The 13,923-nt window shown below is 43.8% G+C and overlaps 1 protein-coding gene across 1 annotated transcript; it reads right to left on the bottom strand.

The window, feature by feature from the left end:
* Nucleotides 1–922: 922 nt before the first annotated feature.
* Nucleotides 923–6,522, bottom strand: LOC121621021 (epithelial membrane protein 2-like). The gene is made up of 5 exons (XM_041957316.1): nucleotides 6,385–6,522; nucleotides 4,624–4,711; nucleotides 3,800–3,911; nucleotides 2,431–2,571; nucleotides 923–2,318 (listed from the first exon to the last, which is right to left on the bottom strand). The coding sequence occupies exons 2-5, from the start codon at nucleotides 4,699–4,701 to the stop codon at nucleotides 2,158–2,160; spliced, it is 492 nt and encodes a 163-aa protein (XP_041813250.1). The 5' UTR covers nucleotides 4,702–4,711; nucleotides 6,385–6,522; the 3' UTR covers nucleotides 923–2,157.
* Nucleotides 6,523–13,923: the final 7,401 nt, after the last annotated feature.

Genomic DNA, 13,923 nt, shown 5'->3' with positions numbered 1-13,923 from the left:
TTATACATGCAACAGAGCATGACTGGATGTTAGCCAGTATATACTCGGTTGCGAACATGTGCACGCCTTCTGCATGAGTGTGATTCCTTTCTGCTCCTCTCTGTCTCCATCAGTGTTGCCTGGTTTGCCTTTACTGTCTGCATGTCAGCCGGCGTCTCCACCCTGAACAACTACACCAAGAAGGTCCTGATGGTGGGACCCAGGCGCAACTCGGGCCTCAACTCCTGCAGCTTTAACTTCGTGGGGCTCCTGCCACCTTATTACACGCCTGCGAACCCAGCCTTCACCCTGGCCTGTCCCCCGTCTCCCCCCCGCATCTCCCACTTGTCTCCCTATTATGAGCCCCCGACAGCAACGCCACCGGCCTCCGCTCCGAGGCTCACGCACTCCCGCCCCCTGCCTCTGCCCCACTCTGACTCCTTCCCTCCTCCCCCCTCCCACCCTGCTCCTGCCTCCCCGTTCCACCGCCTCTCCCTCCCCTCTCCGTCTCCATCACCCGCCCGGTCTGCCTACATGACCCTGCCAGGACACCAGGGGGACCATTATGTGCCGGAGGAGGACTACAGCCCACTTTGAACTACTGTACAGTAAATCCAGACTGGGCTCTTTCTACGATTAGAGGGCCTGTGCCTATATCTTAGCAATGCAATGTAATGTTATATACTGTATTTAGAAAAAAAAATGTTTTTTTATTCATATAGAAACACTTTGCAGTTTCATTGTTTGAACAGTAGATATCTTGCTTTGGCTGATGCACAGATTTGAAATAAATTTTATCATCAGCCATCAGTTTGAAATATTTCACTGCATTTTGTCTGCATTTTGTACCAAAATAGCCAGTAGAACATAATTAAACAGATGTACTAACAGTCTTTGCTCCTAATCATAACGAATGCAGAAGAAACAAAACATAACGTTGATAACTGGTTGAAAATCAAGTTTTAATATTGTAAAAATCATTGTCATATATAATGAGAAATAACAGTAGCAAAAATAAAACAGCATTAGACATAGAGCATTATGGGAAATGAAACATATTTACACACTACATCTCACGCTTTAAGAGTCAAGGCAGTTGCCTTTCTGTCACACCGAGAGGAAACGGAGCTGATTTGACAAAGGCTGAAAGTAGATGAGAGGTTGTGAAGGTGTGATATATTACAGGCACATGGTTGGATTTACATTACATTATACTGATTAGTTCAGTTATGGCAAGTTTCATACATACTAGATGAGTGTAACAGAAGATTAGTTTTAGCCTTTCTACTTTGGAGTTCAAGACTATCAATGCCATAATGAAGTGTAAGAGTTCCTTCTGTACTTCAACACATAGTCTGGTTTGTTGTTTTCCTCTATCAGAAATAACTGCAAACTGCATTATATAGTGGATTTTACACTTGATATCATTGCATAGTCATATCATTAGATCACACGCAAATCTACAACAGGTGACACATCAATCGATTTTTTTAAGACTTCAGAACAGCACAGCTTTGCCAAGTACTGCAATCACATCGTAGTTACACTCTGTTTTATTAGTGGCATGTTATGTAAAGTAAGATCAGAGCAGATATATGAAACACAAATTGGTGAACTAACAATAAAATAATATAACAAACTAAAATGATAAACTCACCCATTTTTATCCAAGACTCATATCCATATGTAAATATACATTACAAAAAAAAGACCACAGATTTGACTCTTCAACCTGCTTTTTTTATAAACCACAAAAAAATGATAGATCTTAATTTATCGTAGCATCTTATACGGATCAAGGCAAATTTTGTGCAGTTGACGGCAAAAATATTCTTAATCCTTTCAGATGCCCTCGAGAAATCCAGCCCCAACTCTGGGTTGAAAACTCCCTCAAATACCAGTGTGATTGACTGAGCCTGCCTTTTGCTGCAGGAATATCCAAAACACTCCACAAAGCGTGAAGCCCTGACAGCAGACTCAGCGAAGCACTAGTGTGTATTTGAGAGGATCAACAGGTCTGCTATGGCTGTGGCTGAATATACACAAGCAGCTCAAATCTGAGGTCCCAAACATGTAAATGTAAACACCAACCCACACATGACTAAAACCAGATTTTAGCTGAAAGAGTAGATCCGGCCAAAGGTTTCGGGCTGGTTGGAGCTAGTTCTAGTGTCCTTCTCACGCTGTCTTCTTGCGTAGCACAAAGTAAGTGATGGAGGAGATGAACGTGAGCGCGAAGGAGATCCACGCCAGGATGTAGCAGTGACCGTACCAACCAAAGTTCTCATTGAGGTGGAAGCGGTCTGTGTAGATGGAGGCTGCGATCATGATGCACAGGCCTGGGGGGGAAGGAGGCATGGGCGTCGGTGAGGGCAGAGAATCAGGACGGGATGAGGGAGATGCAGAGAGAGAAAGAAATCAAAGACAGGAGGAAGAAAAAAAAATACTCACAGGCGAGGAGCTGGAAGATGCCGGAGATGGTGAACCTCTGTCCTTTGCTGAGGGTGAAGAGCTGAGCCACAAACACAAAGATGCCCAGGATGGAGAATATACAAGCAAGTATAGAGCTGGCCTGCACTGCCTGGAGGTAATCTGCAGGGGGAGCCAGAGAGAGGGCAACACAATGAAGATGTGCTCAGACTGACACACCCAGGAAACATCCTGCAGTAACAGGTTTGGGTTTTTGTTTTGTTTTGTTTTTTTTTTTTTGACAAATCTGGATTAGATATCCTAAATATTTTATGCTGCCATGTGAAAACAAACAGCTACTCTATGTTTTGTCCAAAGTTGTAATTTTCGTATTACCAAGTCTAAACCCATCGCTATACATCACCATGCAAGTTCAAGGGATAAACATAAGTCTTTGCTTTCAGTTTTAACACAATTGCATGTCTTTGTTATATGAACGCTTAATTTTAACTCACACTGGTCTTAATTTTCAATGTGAAAGAATTTGGATAGCTGTGAACCCATTGTGTGTCTCCAACTGCTTCCCATGCAAATGTCCTGGGAGGATGTCAGAACAGAGAGCACTACACAATAGGACTGCTGCTACGTGCTTGTACAAGACAACACTGATTTTACACATCACTTGAACATTTGTATTTAATGTGGATCGTTAAGGGCTGAACAATACGGGGGGAAAAAGTCTTATCGTGATTGTTGTTGGAGGTCTGTACCTACGTCAGAGAATATGTTGTGTAGGCCGCGGTATCTCTGTAACACCATAATGCTTCATCTGTGATTTTCATGATATTTGTGGATTGTTCACCAACGAGATCAAACAGATTTAAAAATGTTATAATGACACAAAATAAGCTAAATAATAAGTCAAGCTATCAATAGGAAGGCTTGTTTCATGGGAGTCTTTAAAAGCTCCTCCATGAGCACGAGCAGCACTTTTGAAAGGGGCAGGGCTCAGCAAGAAGCAGGTGGTGTCACGTATTTGTGTGCACCAATCAGGATTTCACAACATTTGAATCTAAACATGATGACACTTGGTTGGATGTTTGGTCACTGTCAATCAAATCTGATTAGACTGCACCTGCACGGCCCTGATGAAGCAGGCTGGCTGAGTCTGTGAGCGCCAACTTTTAATGTTTTAGAGAAATATTTAAGATTTGAAGGCAGGTTTTTAGGGGCTTCACAGATGTTTGAGCCACTGGCTCATAGTGTGTTACAGGAAATCAATGAAATATTGTGGGAACATTTTCATTTAATTGAAAAGTAAATATGACTTTGAGTGCTGTATGCATGGAAACAGGTTCTCCTCACTCTCCTTCTTTGCTGCATGGGTTCTGTGTGTGTGTGCATGGCTTACCCTCTGGGTAATGCGAGCCTGTGGGAAGATCAGTGTAGTTCCACACGCCGCTTTTTTCCAGAACCCATCGGGCCCACACATCAGTGGTGTAGGTATCAGTCACCCACCAGGCCTGAGAAGAAGAGAAGATGGGCAAAATGTTACAGTTCAAATCTTGTGATGACTTCGTTGCAGCAGTTGCATAAATATGGACATTCCTACATGCCAAGGGAACGTGAATGAATACTAAAAGAGAGGGAAGTCAGAGCGTGTGCGTTCACTCTGTGTTCTGACATGTATTTGTAGGCAGCTGCAGGCAAAAGGACAACGACCAGAGGGAGGAATGCACATCCACCTGTCACTGAGGCATTCCAGTCGTACTCAGGTATGAATCTGACATATCTACATGTGTATGTGCACCGTCTGACTGACACTGTGCCTGCAGTTTAAATGCAACACACACACACACACAGAAATGCACTGAGTGGCAGTGGGTTACGACACTGCGGCTGGCCCATCTGTTACTCAGAAATGTCAAACATGTGGCCCTGAGAGGAACAGTGGACCGCTGACAGAGAAGGAATGCAGGCCTGGAGTGATGAAGGAGAGGTGAGCAGCCAATCACTCATCGGGCTCCACTCTCCGCTGTCTGTCAGCGAGGAAATGCACATAACTCTGTCATTTTAACACTCAAACTAGGGAGGAAGTTAGGGGTTATGTTGGGACAATTATGCTTTGGGGCTGTGAGGAGTCTATGAAGGGGGGGGGGGGCGCTGCACTGTACAGGTATGTGGGAAAACAACTCCAGCGATTTAAACACAAAACAGCAGAATTTAATTCCTTACATTGTCAATGGTGGCCACCAGGAGGAGGATGATGCCTATGATGTGAAGGGCAAAGATGGCAGCGAGGAGAATCAGCATGATGACTGTGCTGGAGAGAGAGAGAGAGAGGCACAAGAGGAAACTTGTTACACCACTTTCCACCCGTTATTATGCGGGATGAATATAACTGGAGGGCGAACTCAGCCTAATAAAAAAAAGGACGTACGCACACGCGCAACAGACCAGCAGCTAATATGAGCTGAAAGAATCAAATACGGCCTGTAACAAAGGCCTGGCACTTCCTGCCTGCGTTCAGAAAGGCAGCCATTAAATGACAGCTCCAAGCATGAACACGCACGCACACACTCACACACGCTCATTCAGAGCAAAGCCAAAAACCTGGCACCCACTCAGGGCGTGGCTTCACAACTTCTAATTACTTTGAGTTACAGCTCCCAGCGAAACGCCTGCAAATAGACAGCAAGATAATGTTCCTATCAACAATCAGAGAGGTGTTGGTGGACATGAGGAGAACAAAATCAGTTGATCCAGACACTGCTGGTGGAGACAGAGTGTTGAGGAGGGAAGTTCAGGGCAGGCAGATGAGTTTGGGCTTGTCGTGTGTTTCTAAGAAGACAAGCCACTCCTTAAAATAACTGTAGAGATTACCTGCTAGCTGGTCGACGCCCCATCCCCTTTATTTGAATTGCTACACGTTATCACAAACTGTAGCCCAAAAAACTGACTTAGGACTAATTAAAAACCCTCTTTCCCACAGTTCCTGAGGCTTCTTTACTGTGCCTGCCATCGCTCTACTTCACTGGCTCCACTACAGGTGTGTCCGCCCCGAGGTATCACAGATTTTATCATAATTTGTCACACTCTTGTATGTGAACTATCTGTGGTTGTATCCAATGCGGAGGCTGCGCTGGGTGTGAACGGAGGAAGAGGCATATCTGGAATGTGCTGGTTCTCTCCATGGTAAAGGAGCGGTTCGAGGGCTGGGTCCACACACACACACATATGGCTCACACCCTGATACACATGTGATCGCGCCTGACGCATCTTTACCAATATTTGCCACCTTTCATCTGCTCCAGAGGGCTACGATGAAGCGAAAGGTTCGTAGAACGCCTGCCTGCAGTGCTAAGAGCTCAAACGCAGACGTGCTCTTGACGACCAAACTTTAATGAACAACTTCTGGGTGGAAAAAATAACATGTGACGTTCCATGCTCAGCAGTTGGATGCTCTCATTTAAAACACACTGGTGGAACACTTTGATCAGAATTTCCCTTTAAAATAAGTCGTGTCAACCGTTGCTGCTGGGCATTTGTAGATCTGGCCTGGATGTGGCATATTTTCCATTGCGCACAGTGGAATACATATGCCTGAGGTCGGGTTTGAGAATGTCAAAAATCTAGAACGCAAGCAAGAAAGTAGTTGATGTGTCTTTTTTTTTTTTTTTTTTTTAAAGACACATCAAACTAATCACTTCAGTAGAACATCTGCTGCAGGGACTGAGCACATCTGGAAGGCAGCCTCACCTGGCCAGCAACGAAGGACTGTAATTCAATAGCAAAGCCGCTGGTGAAGGTGAACAGGTATATGGGAGGAACTCTGCTCCTCATTATTTGCTTTTCTTAAATACAAACAGAAAATACTAAAGCCACTGTGAAGCAAATCCTATTCAGACACCACAGTTGATCATCCTGTAGCAGTTACAGAGAGGAAAGAAACACAGGGATTCAAAAAAAAAAGCACAAGAAGACTCTCTGACTTACTGTTTGATGGCTGTGGGTCTCTTCAAGTCGAATTCCTCCTGCTCTCAAGGATACTACTCTCAGACTCAGAGTCTAAATGCACAAACACTAGGATCTATCTGTCCGCCTACTTTTACCCAGCCCTCTTTTTAAGTCCACACCCCAGGCAAGCCTCCTGCTCGCTTGATCACATAATCTCTGCCTCCTTTAAGCCCTCCCACTCCACTCTCTGCTCCTTGTCCCACCCTCTCTCTCTGCGTCTGGCTGCTTAGCACACATGCAAAAGTTCAAACCGGCCACTATTTCAACAACTTTTGTGGGCAGGCGATAGATTTTCCTTTTGTGTTTGGGTGTCTAATGCCTTTGTCGCCCAGCTGATGGTGGTGATTTTCTGCGGGAGGGCAGCCATGACTCACTGATGTTTGAAGGGGGAACTCCCACAACACTGGGCATTATTGACAATGATTCCACGCACGCTACCATGGCGACAGACTGCAGCCCCGGCCTGATCACAGTCACACCGTTGCTGTTGAACGTATAAACAAACAGTCAAAGTCGGGCCTATAAACACACGCAGGCACAACCGACGGTGTGGTGTTTCTTCCTGATTGCCGCCCTTCGTCTTTTCCCGCTTTTGTTACAGAGGAAGGAGTTTCAGGATGAAGGAATGTTGTTGGTTGCGAGGGCGAGAGACAGAGAGGTGGGGGCAAATGGTTGCAAGTCGTAGCTTGAGTGAGAGAGGGAGGGTATGGGAACGGAGGGAGGAAGATGGAGGGAGACATGAAACCAGTGAGAGAGGAATTTGAAAGGATGGGGGGGTGGGGGTGGGGTGGGTTGTTGGAGACATTTCACACTGCTGCAAGTTCATTAATCTTTCTCATCATTTACATGCTCCTAATGAGTCCAATGAGTCAAAGTCATCTGCTTATTGAGCAGATCACATGCGCTAGTTTAGTTTGAGGGGAAACTCTTTTAACAGCTGTGAACCTATATCGACTGGTATCACATCACATTATAGCAGAATAACTCACAGATAATAACTCGTAGAGCTCGCTGATTTTGTTGCTCCAGATTGTGGTTGAATTCCTGTGGCAAATTGCTGACATTATTGGGGCAGAGTGAAAATATCAGAGTCTCGTTGCTAACCATATCTAACAATTCAATAAGTTCCCCTCACAGCACGAGACACACAAAGAGAGGATGGTTGTTTTCTTTCTTTTAGAGAGAACTGGGAGTCTTAAATCAGGCTCAGATCTGAAAATCAACAAACAAACAAACAAATTCACAGAAGCAGAAGCACGCAAGCTGCAGCTTTTAACTGGAGTTTATAGCTTTATGACGTGGTTTGATTTGAAAGCTGTTGGAAAGGTCTTGGGCGGGGACAACTGTCGAGCAGTGACCATAAATAAAAGGAAAACAAGCTTTTCATCAGCATTCAGCGACTTGAAACACCAGTAAAGGCAACATTTTCGGAAGAAAATGTACATATACATCACTGCTGAAAAGTCTCACTGCAGCTGAAGCATTTGAAATAGCTGAAATACTGACACAGGTGAAGTGAGGAAACCCTGAACGAAGGCGAAATGGTGGTTAAATGGAAGAGCGGAAAGAAGTTGAAACGCCAATATAAGTGTAAGTGCTGAGTGAAGTACACGAAGGGTCAGCATTAAAAGTCGAGATGTCAGTTAAAGAATAAGAAATGAAAGAAGTGAAAGTTTCATTTGACATGTCAGTGCTGTGTTGTTTGAAGAGTGAAAGATGAATGCAGTTGAAATGTCAGTTGACGCGTGAGGGACTGAAGCTCTGAAGAGAGTTCAAGTGTTTGCAAAGTGAAATGTCAACTGGTATATGAGGCCCTGAGTATACAATCCACAATTATGTGTGATCTTCATTACAGTGATATTGTATATATGCATGCCTCTCATGCCATTGTAGTGCTTTATCACAGGTGATGAATTTCTCACTACTGCTGCATCTTATATGAAAAGATGGGATGGTCCTCTTTATTTATCCGTACAGCTCGACTACCAGAACCGCCTCAGTACATCTGCTCTCTGGTCCCATGCAAATACAGTGGCTCTGACATCTGTTCATACTTGTACACTTGAAATATGTATTCTTGTACACAGATCTCTCTTAAATAAAGGATTAAATCGTATATAAATATGACAGTGCATGAGTATCCTAATGCAAGTCAGACAGGAAAGTTAGATCCACGCAAGTGGGTAGAGACAGACTGCTGTGGGTGCGGACTGGGAGACTGAGGTCACTTGTTTGCTTCTGGTGAGTATAAAAATGTGGCGATACACCAACAGAAGTCTGAGTCAAAGGCACAGCAGAGTACCTGGTCAGTAACATGTCAGGCTGCTTCAGCCTCAGGTGTGAGCCAGCAGGATAATAACAGGCTTCAGACATGATTTACCTGCCAATACAGCGGCCTTGAAAGGCAGCAGAGCCTGCTTGAGTTTATGGCGAGGCTACTCAAGAGGCTACATTCTGGTGGAGTCGAGAGGTTGTTTACACACACACACACACACACACACACACACACACACATTGCGTTTCCATCATTTTTGGGGACATTACGTAGACTTACATTCATTTCCTTGAGACTTACCCTAACCATAACCATAACCATTACTTGCCTAAGCCTAGCCCCTAACCCTAACTTTAACCTAAACCTAATCTTAACCCAAGTTTTCACCCTAGAATTTAATGATTTACATTATGGGGACTTTCTGCATTCTGTCCCCATAAGGAAGGCGAGGCCCTACAATGTGACTATGTAAACAGATTTATGTCCCCACAACATGAGTCATACATGGCCACACACACACACACACACACACACACACACACACACACACACACACACACACACACACACAAGTTAGTACATCTATCCATGTTAGGGCATTGACTTCCATTCATTGTAAACAGCCTGACTAAAACCCTAACATTAACCATAATCATAACCAATTTACACCTTAACCAGGACCTCAGAAATTATGTTTTTGCCTCATTAAGGCTCATAAGGACTACTGGTCCCATCAAGGTGAGTATTTATACCGGAGAGGGTCCCCAATAGGTAACAAAAATGTGCGCACACACATACACACATATACAAATATTCTATTGCCTGACATCTCTCTTAGGAGAAGAAGCCAAGGCTCTTCTCCCTTGTTGAAAGCTCAGAAGAATAGTGTGTTTTAATGTGGTTGTCATGGAAAATAACCTTTTTCATATGTAGACAGAGGGACTCAGAAAGCTGGAATGCTAAACATAGCCAGTGCTGAACTAAGTGATGCCTCTGCCATGGCAACACTTCAGGTTTCTGCGCCTCATGCACATCACTGATTTCCATGACAACACTATCAAACTCCATAGAAGCCACAGTGAACATACCACCCATCTGACATGAATGAGGGTCCATCCATTCATGTTCAACAGTCTGAATTTCAGACACCACACCTTGATTGGTCTGCTTAACATCTGAAGTGTCCCACCAAAATCCCTATGGCAAAGAATGTCAGTCCTTTGAAATTCTGCAATTCAGGTTTGGAATTTAGGGGTTTAATCTCATCAAAATCTTGCAAGGGCATTGCTTGTATCAGGACCTTCACAATTTTACTTTATATTTTAAAAAACAAAAACAACATAGTGATAAATTGACTAAAATGCTTGTGAGACACACTCTAAAGATGACAGAGCGCAGAAAAACACAAGAGAGAAACAGACCGAGAAAAATAGAGAGGCGAGAACGGAGAATGTGGTCGGACCTGATTCTGTTCTGGGCGTGGCGACACCACCTTGCAGGTGAGGTAAGACAAGATTTGTACAGCACCATCCAGTGTGATACGGCACTCCCTCCAGCCTGTTTCCACGCACCATAACTACTGTGTGAATGTCTGTGAAGCAATTTGCCGCTGGAGTTATGCAAGAATCAGGCCATTTTTCAGTTCTTGGTATATTTTCGGAGAGGAAATGCCATGAGTCATGCATCAGTCATCTATCGTTTTTCAGAGTAAAACGTAGTCGGTGTTTGCCCATGCAACTGTCTACTGGTGTATGCATTGGGGGGGCGGAGCAGGAGCTTAGCCACAACACGTTTTTAACATCCAAACACAAGTCGACAAATCACATGCCTGTGTAACTACTGAAGAGGACCAATGAGGTGACTTGCTGAACAATCAGCCCTTTGTCCTGCTACCATTGCTGATGAGTACTGGAAAAACCAGAGCCATAAAAGATGACTTGGAACAGTTGTGATATTGTTTAAACTGTTAGTTGTTGTGTGCACAAATATTAACATTCATTCTTTGAAATGCGCTCAGGGCTGGCTGGTTTCATGGTGGCTCTGTTGGTTCCAGCGCTCGGTTCACCTGCACACTGTGGGGTCATTAAAGAGCCGAATGCAGGCCTGAAGCCGCTGTTCAAAACCGACAGGAAACACAGACATGAGCTTTGCTACACTTTGACATTTCACACTCTGGAAAATGAGTTATGTGGCCTATCAAGTCTCTTCACATTTCCTGTCTTAAAGCTGTGCTACTAGGTCTCACAACCCCCATTTCAAAAAAAGTTGGGACTGTGTAAAACATAAATAAAACAGAATGTGATAAATTTCTAATCCTGTTTGACATATACTCAACTGAAAACAGTACAAAGACAATATATTTAATATCTGACCTCATCAACTCATTGTTTTTTTTTTAATATCTGCTTATTCTGAATTTGATGCAGCAACATGTTTCAAACAAATTGGGACAGGAGCAACTAAAGACTGGGAAAGATGTGGAACGCTCCAAAAACACCTGTTTGGATCATTCCACAGGTAAACAGGTTGATTGGTAAAAGGTGATAGTATCATGATTGGGTATGAAAGGAGCATCCTGGAAAGGCTCAGTCGCTCACAAGTGAGGATGGAGCGAGGGTCGGTAAACAGTTTGTTTGCAAATTATTCTGTTTGTATTTATGTTTTACACAGCATCCCAACTTTTTCTGGATCGGGGTTGCACATTCTTACTTAGTGGTTGTATGTAAAGTTAGCAATGCTGGACATTCATCTCTTTGACACATGTTAAATTGGCCTGAAAAAGAACATCAGCTTGAAGCCAAAAATACGATTTAGATGTAAATAGACAAAATAGGCCTATTGCGGGACAAATTGCTATTTTTGCTTGAGTAATGTCAAAATCCCTTAATGAAGGGGTTTGCGAGGAGTCTCAGTGAGTGAGTATTTCAACATGACTGTGTGAAACAAAGCCAGCAGAGCGGTGCCTACATGCCAGGGGAGTGAGCCTGACCACAGCCAAGTCACTGCTGCTTTACACAATGGTAATGCTCCCTGTCTGTGGTTGACTGTCTCACTCTGCTCATTCCTTCTCTGTCTTACACAATGTCACACCCTGCCCTGAGACGCCTAAACTCCCAGTATAAAAACAGCCAGAGTGTGTGTTTAGAGGATTTACATGGGTAATTTCAAAGACTTTGAACGTGTGTGCTCTCTTGAATGAGGCAGAGCAAACACTCGGGCCACTGTCAGTGCCTTTTTGTGTTGAAACTCTCACTTCACCCCAGGCTGTTGACTAATTGGAGAAGGTGACCATCACCCTCGTCCCCGCTACCAGCGCCACCGGGCTGGTTTTGATGACAAGCCACTGCACAGGCATGTCAGTGAAGGAGTGAGACACACACATTCTTACGCACGGACTCACGCTCACACTCACACCTACATACATGCACAATCGCATACACATCCTCATCTCAATGCAAAAGTAGTGACACATGCCCGCAGTTTCTCGAGAAAAACCAACACGTGCATACTCATCATCCTCGAAGGGAGTGACGCGCTGCCACGGGCATGGGAGAAAGAAAACTCAACACGTGTTCACAGCTTCCTTCCCACTGTTCTTCTCTGTTACTCAGGAGTGAGATGATCATCAGTTTAATTTTCCAGTCATGATCACCTCCCCGGTGTGTGTCCATTTTGAGGTCTAACTAACTAATCATTTGAAGGCAACCTTAGTAAGAAAGCAAAGATATATTTCTTGGCATGCATATTTAAGAAGTGTTTTGTTGGAGGGTGTACAGGCAGCATGACAAAGCTACTAACTGGGTGGGGCCCCCCAAAAAAATGGTTCAATTTAGGATTATACAGATCTAATTGTTTTTTTGTAAGTATTGGTAAGAATGTAAATACCAACTACTTCAGATGGTGTTCCACAGGGTTCAATACTCGGCACACATAATTTTCATTTTTCATGCCTCCATTCAGTTAAACAACCACACAGTATGAATTTTATCAGCAACGTGAAGGACACACAACACACAACTGTATGCACAATTTGCATCCAGTGATCTCAACAGTTTAACTTAATTTTTGTTTAGTCTAGTCCGTATCCTTGCTCTGATTCAATCGTACCGAAAATGTATTTTTACTTAGTTTCAACTTTATTTTATTCCTACTGTTCTACTCTGCCTCACTTAAATATTATGTTTGGCACCTTTTATTTGTTTAAATTTTAATTTTTTGTATGAAAGGTGGTGCTATACAGATAAGGTTTATTATTATTATAATTATTAGTATTAAGATAATAAGATGTTTTTTATACACTTCTGTAGTAAGAACATTTTTACATGTACTGTACATTTGGGCAACATGTTGAGGCAAGTGTCTGAATTGTGCCAAACATTTCTGTTTGCCCATTTCTGTTTGCCCTGAGAGTAAAATACTGGAATCAGATGAGAAAAGAAACAGCCATGTAGGAGGTAGACACATACAGAGGTAAACTCTGAGTAAGGGGCAATCAAAATCAAATTAAGACATCAAAGAATATGTTGAGATTTTCTCTTTAAGCATTTGCATGTGCCCTTTTGGCCGCCTGCCTGTGGTCTGAACAAAGCTCAGGCAGGAGCAGCTTCAGGAGTCTATTATGAACCAGACGTGGTGGATGATGTCGTACAGTTGATGTGAGCCACTGTACTTTTTGAAAGCTGCAGCACAGCCTCCAGTGGGAGGCGAATATTGAGTGTGTCGGTTGTGGTGCCCCAGCCACCGTTTACATTCAATAAAAAAAGAATTCCTCATATTTAGTCGAGCCGACCTGTTTCCATGGTTACTGGCCAGGGGTTTTCATTCTTGATTCACTTCCTCACCCTGAGCGCTCTTTTTGGAGACCTCACTCTGTTTTGTTTTGTTTTTCCCCCTCCCTTGCTGACATTACTACATTTAACTCCAGTTGCTCCTCACGTGATTTCTTCTCCTCTTTGGGAACATTTGTGCTCCTCCTGTTTCCTGCTCAGTGCCACCCCTGCGTTTATGCCGCCCCCACAAAGCCTTGCTCTCTCAATGAAATCCAGACATGCACACTGTACTCTCCCTCTGAGTCTAAAGAAAACAACTCCTGGCTGTAGCTAGGCAACTCCAAATATGAGTCATCCCACTGCCGCGCCCATCATCAACTGACCCCCCCACCCCCCCCAAACTCCTCGACGTACACACATACACACACTGCTTCAGAGCCACTTTATAAAGTGGAATTGTTTGCAGCATTCAAA

Source organism: Chelmon rostratus, chromosome 17 (assembly GCF_017976325.1).
Source record: "Chelmon rostratus isolate fCheRos1 chromosome 17, fCheRos1.pri, whole genome shotgun sequence".
Taxonomy (NCBI): domain Eukaryota; kingdom Metazoa; phylum Chordata; class Actinopteri; order Chaetodontiformes; family Chaetodontidae; genus Chelmon; species Chelmon rostratus.
The sequence above is the reverse complement of the archived record's forward strand: the minus strand, read 5'-3'. Positions and strand labels throughout refer to the sequence as shown.

Bases quoted from the DNA above. Each gene is read 5' to 3' on its own strand.
- LOC121621021 (XM_041957316.1), bottom strand. From the start codon at position 4,701: ATGCTGATTCTCCTCGCTGCCATCTTTGCCCTTCACATCATAGGCATC. The intron at 2,572-3,799 runs GTAAGCCATGCA...CTCCCCCTGCAG, and splicing joins AGGCTCGCATTACCCAGAGG to ATTACCTCCAGGCAGTGCAG. The intron at 2,319-2,430 runs GTGAGTATTTTT...CTTCCCCCCCAG, and splicing joins CATCTTCCAGCTCCTCGCCT to GCCTGTGCATCATGATCGCA.